Source organism: Hoplias malabaricus, chromosome 10 (assembly GCF_029633855.1).
Source record: "Hoplias malabaricus isolate fHopMal1 chromosome 10, fHopMal1.hap1, whole genome shotgun sequence".
Taxonomy (NCBI): domain Eukaryota; kingdom Metazoa; phylum Chordata; class Actinopteri; order Characiformes; family Erythrinidae; genus Hoplias; species Hoplias malabaricus.
Window position 1 is genome coordinate 5,298,367 of NC_089809.1, and position 6,745 is coordinate 5,305,111.

General features: G+C 40.3%; 1 protein-coding gene across 1 annotated transcript in view; it reads left to right on the forward strand.

Annotated features, from left to right (window-relative positions):
- The window catches only part of cacng8b (calcium channel, voltage-dependent, gamma subunit 8b), a 28,761-nt gene extending 25,165 nt beyond the window's left edge, over positions 1 to 3,596 (forward strand). Inside the window, exon 6 of the mRNA XM_066684003.1 lies at positions 300 to 3,596. Coding sequence (XP_066540100.1) covers positions 300 to 1,099 — 800 coding nt within the window. The 3' untranslated portion in view covers positions 1,100 to 3,596. The remainder of the gene's footprint in view (positions 1 to 299) is intronic.
- Positions 3,597 to 6,745: the final 3,149 nt, after the last annotated feature.

Consider the following 6,745-nt stretch of genomic DNA (forward strand, 5'->3'; position numbering starts at 1 on the left):
CTTGAAGCTTAAGTATCATTGCTTTCCGAAAATGTATCTCAAAAATAGTAGCTTTACAGGAGAAAGAAAAAACATCTTACCTTTCAATGGACGTCAGTGTAAAAATATTTATTCCAAGTAATTTTGGAGTATTTATCAATACATTTTCACACATGAAGGACAGCTGCTGTGTTCAACAAATGCAAACTAAACAAATATGAGGATACATGGTTTTTCTCTGGACAGCAGTGATATACTCTGTATGGCAGGATTTTAAACAGAGTCAATTCTGTTTTGTGTATTGTCGCCTTGATCTCTAGGTTTAAGCAACATCATCGGCGTGATTGTGTACATCTCGGCAGCACTGGGCGACATCTCTCCAAAAAAGGACGAAGACAAGAAGTGGCAGTACTCTTACGGCTGGAGCTTCTACTTCGGGGGTCTGTCCTTCATCCTGGCAGAAATGGTGGGGGTCCTGGCAGTCAACATCTACATCGAGAAGAACAAGGAGCTGCGATGCCGCTCGCGCACTGATATCTTCAAGAGCACCACCCACGCTATGCTGCGGTTGCCTAGCTACCGTTTCCGGCGCCGCTCACGCTCCAGCTCGCGTTCCACAGACCCCTCACGGTCCCGGGACCCCTCCCCCGTGGGTGGTCCACCTGGGGGTAAGAACTTTGGCCTGCCACCCTCAGCCCTCCTGAGCCAGGGCCCGGTCTCGGTTTCCACGCTCCCAAACCCACACTCCCGCTCGGTTCTGCCAGGGGGCGACATTTCCCTCTACACACTTTCCCGGGACCCCAAGATGGCGGGCCCCCCTCCTCTCTATGGGACGGTGGACCGAGCCACACTCTACCAGCTTCACAACTGCTTCCCAAAAGAAGGAGGAGGAGGAGGGATGATGATGAGCGGTACCCTGCCTTCGCTAAAGTCCCACAATCCAGCGAATTCTGGAGGCCAGAATTCATCCGCTGCCGGAAACTCAGCTCCACCTTCCCAGCCACCTCCGCCTTTCTCTGCCTCCACCGTGGAGCGGGAGCGAGGGATGGGGACGCTGGACCGGCTCGGGAAAGCTGAGAGCAACTCCAACACTCTGAATAGGAAAACGACACCGGTGTAAAAGAGGAGGGAGGAAAACGGAAGAGCACGGATCCAACAGGAGTGCGGGGAAAAAAAGCATAAAAAGTGGAAAAGATCATAAAACAGATGCGGGTGGGAATTAACAACGGAAGGAAAAGTGGAGAGGAGAATAAGAGCAGGGGTCCATTGAAACAAAGGAAAATAGGAAAAAATAAAAATAAAAAAGGAAAATTGAAGCTGGTGTGAATCCTGGGAATAAACTGCAGGGTGAAATGATTCGTTCGTTGCTTTCCTGAAAAAATGAAGCTAGATCCCACTGGCTCATAATAACAACAACAGCAGCACTCTTCTGTTCTTTTTCTTTCTTTTAAAACTGACATTTTGTAGCAGTTCCCTTTTTTTATGTAACAATTAAAACAATAATCATTGGATACTGTGAAGTTTACTCCTATTTTTTTATTATTTCGATTCCAACAAAGTGGAGTGGCGTTACATTCCGTAAAAGGTTGTTGTTGTTATTGTGACGCAGGAAAGTTAACTGTTAGCTCTTTTTGAATTTCTTTTTTAGTTTTTTTTTTTTTTTTAGTATAATTTTTCAAAGACGTCAACTGTGATTACTGGCCACTGCAGAAGCATGAATGTCTGTTCTATGTGTACGATTGATTGAGAATATTATTATTATTATTATTATTTATTGTTATTAGCTTTCTGTGGAGCATCTATTTCATTTATAGATATTTTTTCTACCCTTTTATTAAAACACATTTAGTGTTTATTTGTCTCTATATCGTCTTCCAAAAGAATAGAGTTATCAATGGACTTGAAAACTATTGACCAAGTGTTGAAATGCTTTTTTTTATATGAACCTGCCATGGTTATATTATTTTTGTTATGATCATTGGTAGCTGTAGACGTAGCAGTAGTCTTACTGATAAATATTTCTTTTTTGGGGGCATTAACAAGATTCCTCGCTAGGACAAAAGAGGGAGAAATAATATATTTGTACAAAATCTAAAAATAAATGAGTAGCCTTCTTTTTAGAAAAAAAAAGGATTCTGTCCAAAACTGGGCTTTCCAAAAAATGGAGAGGCAGACAAGTACAAAAAAAAGTCAGAGACCCACCCTTTAGTTATTTCCAATGCCAACAGACATTCATTCATTGTCTGTAAGCGCTTATCCAGTTCAGGGTCGCGGTGGGTCCAGAGCCTACCTGAAGGGGCACCAGTCCTTCACAGGCCAACACTCACACCTATGGACACTTTTGAGTCACCAATCCACCTACCAACGTGTGTTTTTGGACCGTGGGAGGAAACCAGAGCACCCTGAGGAAACCCACGCAGACACAGGGAGAACACACCACACTCCTCACAGACAGTCACCCGGAGGAAACCCACGCAAACACAGGGAGAACACACCACACTCCTCACAGACAGTCACCCGGAGGAAACCCACGCAGATACAGGGAGAACACACCACACTCCTCACAGACAGTCACCCGGAGGAAACCCACGCAGACACAGGGAGAACACACCACACTCCTCACAGACAGTCACTTGGAGCGGGACTTGAGCCCACAACTGAGTTTTAAAAACTGCTTGTAAGATATTACTTAATGACCAGTTTGACTGGAAATAAATAAAGGGTGGTCTCTAACTCATGCAGGTTTACAGAAGCCTGTTTCCAAGATTTGGAAACAACCTTGTGATCATTCATTTTCTGTAACGGCTTCATCCTGTTCAGCATCACAGTCACAGTCATTATTTTTATATTGTAATACATACTTTCAAGCCCAGGAAACAGGCTTCTATACAGAAGGTAATGTAGCAGCAGGTGAATTGTGAAGACATTTTTCAAAACGCCAATGTACATTGTAATTATGCAGAAGAATATTTGAAGAAAAAACAAAATATATATATATATATAAATATATAGAGAGATACTTTCTTTAAAGTAGCAAATATAATTTAAAGGGGAGGGGCTGGTACAGTGGGCGGGACATTTGTATGAATATATGACTATGAGGACATTGTCTTCCTGAAGCCCTGGCTGGGTTTAGATTCGTGTTTGGGGGCATGCCCTGTTGTCATTTATAGTTCTTCTCTTTCTCCCTTGTGTCACATGACTATGCCAGCATCTCCACGGCAACGCTACTACGGAGGCAAATCGTAAAAAAAAAGGGAAAAAATGACAAAAACTGACAAAATCAATGACAAACTTTCACTGTGCCACTCCTGATCCCATTGGACTTTTTAACCCCATCAGCTTCTTCCAAGGAGAAGATCGCAATGCTAAAGAGCCATCAACACAACTGGGGTTCTTTGTTTTGCTTTATTTTTTGTTGTGTTTTGGTTTTTCTTGTTTTTTGTTTTTTTAACCCAGTGAAGAAAAATGCAAAAACAGACTGCTAACAGAGTGCATTCATGTGGGCAACTCTGAAGTAATACGTAGTGGAGAATCATAGATTATATCCAGATGAAAAAAGAAATATAAAAAGAACATGGTTTATCGAAATGTGTGATAAACTCAAACACTGTATTGCACGAATTTTATATATAAACATAGATAAAACAGATCAAGATAGACTCAAGTGTGATGTCATTTGTCAGCTTCAAAGGAATGCGTTTACATAACAGAACTGGTCGTATAGTGTTCTCCTCCAAGCATGTTGAGCTGTTAGCAGCAGCTGTAATTGTATGTTGCGAGAACATACACTTCATTTGAGGTCGTTTATCTTTACTGGCCTGGTTAATAACTCTCTAATATTTATTTTTCTTTTTGAACAAGTAACTAACGTGTGTGTCCACCATTGTTCGGGGACTCCAAGGTCTGTGTTTTTTCTGCTCTGGGACTGGACTCTCGGGTGATTTGTACTTTTTTTGTTGCTTTCCCCAGGCCAACAATGGCAAAGAAAACATGCCCAAAGAACAACAACAACAACAAAACCAAAATAAACAAAACGAAAATCACACCGCACAGCAGAGCTGTTTAAACTTGGATTAGTCTGATCTAGAGTGGAATTGTGGGATGTTCAGTTGTGACAGACTACAGCAGGAATGCCTAAATTAAAACATCACTGGAGATTAACCTCCCTTCATTCCTCTGGAGTACTGCTAGTGTTCACACTCAGCTTTCCAAACACAGCACTATCTAAGCTTACAGAGTTCAGACAGTTGATTACACAGATTTCTTTTCTGTCTAACACATATGTAATATAGAAGCCAGTACCCTGAAACTACCAATACATTTTAAAGCATTTAGTGCACCAAAGAAATCCCAGTACCCTTGGAGGACATTAACTGCTCTGTATAACTGCTCTGTATAGCTGCTCTGTATGTATATCAGCTCAACATGCTTGCAGGAGAACATTAAATGCTAAGTCTGTCATTAGTTCAAGATTAGTACATGCTTCCAAATCTTGTGAAGCCAGCCACTATCAGTTTTATGTCATATATATATATATATATATATATAAGACCATTCTGAGTGGAGAGTAAATAACTGGACGTGTGGTCTCTGGCTGTAACCTCTAGGCCTGCATAAACAGTCTGTAACACACCAAGATAGACTCATGCTGTCCAACAGCCCTCTATTAAAGGGCTATATATACAGCAGGATTCAGGGTCAAGTGTCCACCTGCAGACTGTATTATCTTCACTTCTGCACACTCAATTCATATACACCCTCAAAAAAAATGGACCAACATACATAATAATACCTATGCACACACATTTGCATTCGTAAGTACCTTTAAATGACACAAGAACACTATAAAATACCGTAAATTAAACTGCAGTGGCTTGGCTAAACCGACTGTATTTTATATATGGTAAAGGCTTCAAAAACACATGCAAACTCTAAGCTGGAATAAACAGCCAGAGGTCCATAGTTGAAATTCTAGGATAATATTTCTTCAACACTTCAGCGTGATGTGCTCAGATGAACCACAAGCTAATTTTAGCCCAAGAGAGAAGCAAAAAAAAAAAAGAGGGAGAGAAACTTCCCTGTGTGAAAAGAGATTTAGATTTAATCCTCAAGCAAGGGAAGCAAGCGAGACAGAAACCTAAAAAAAAGAAAAAGAAAGAAAACCTTAATAAACAAACCAAAAATATATAGAGTAAGAGGAAAACATCTTGGGGGGACAAGTTGAATTTCTAGAATAGAGCGAAATATAAACACAGTATGTACATTCGTTTGTTTTCATACATCATATACAGTACCTCATACAGTAGAAAAATCCCACAAAGTTTTGGAAGAAAACAAATTACTGTATTATTTAAACCTAGTAGTTTAGCTGAACCTTATACTTGATTTCCCCTCTAAAATTAGCTTTAATACGCATAGATAAGCTTATAAATGCTGTCAAAAATTGTAGATACCTCATAATAACTGATCTACTCTTCCTTAATCTGGGGCAGATATTAATCCCATATAAAAGCATGCAATGAAATGGGATGAACTGGAGCAGCTGTAAGAGAGACTGCCACCATGCTCAGTGCAGCTGAGCACCACCAAACCTTCACAAATATATTTTTAGGAGTCTCATAAGGATAGAGGTTTTCACTGCAGTAAAGAGGAACAACATTCTCTTAGTATTATTCATTTCAGAAGCAAGTGTCCACAAAGGTTTGTCTTTATAGAACTAGGCCCAGGATCTGATCATTTGTCGGTTGTCAGGTTATCAAGCTAATCTGAGCCAATACTATGCTAACTCTCTAATAAGTGAATCCAGCTTCACAAAAACTCAAGAGCGTGCATTTCCTGAACAAAAGGGTGAATGTTTGCAAAGCTGGAGTATTTCTAATTGGTTGCTATGGTTTTCCAGGTAGTTGCTAAAGTATTGCATGTGGATGCTAAGGTGTTACATTGCTACATTGGTGTTAGTGTGCTGCTGTTTCTAGATGCTTGTTATGGTATGGCAGATTGTTGCTAGAGCAGTTGCCAACATATTTCAGGTGATTGATATAGTGTCCCAGGTGGTTGATATTATATTTCAGGTGCCCAGATGGTTGCTGTGATAGTAGATATAGTATATCAGATTGTTGCTAACGTGTACCAATTAGTTGCAAGGGTGTTGGTAGGTGCTTGCCATGGTCCCAGGTGATTGCTAAGGTGTTTCCATGTCACTGTGGTACTCCATGTGGTTTGTTGTGTGTTTCTAGTATATTTGTAGCATTGTGACAAATGAAAAATCCATTAATTTAATTTGTTGCTATTCAGAAACTGTCTGATTAAAAAGCAGTACACAGGCATCGCACAAATCAGACCAAACAACCTGGAGTTGGAACAACTTCAGGATATGACACATGGCAAAAATCCAGCAAAACAATATGAAGAAATGCAAAGCTGTAATTAACTGATTAGTATCAAAAGCCATTTAGATGTGCATTTAAAAAAAAGGCTTATTCCAAACACAATATGTCAGAAATTCCAGATTGTTTGGTCTGTGTAGTTTGTTCAATCAAGGCCATTAGCGAAGCTGTCCAGTGTGGCTTCAGAAGAAGTGGAGTTTTCTGGGCTACATCCATTACACTGTCATTAGATTAAAGTCATTCTCTCTGCTGGAACAAACATAAACACACAGCAAAGCCAGCACTAGCTGTGACTGCAGGAAGGAACTGTTTTTGACTTTGGAGCCCAAATGTAGCTAATAAGCATGAGATAATGACACTTTATTGAATAATGTGAA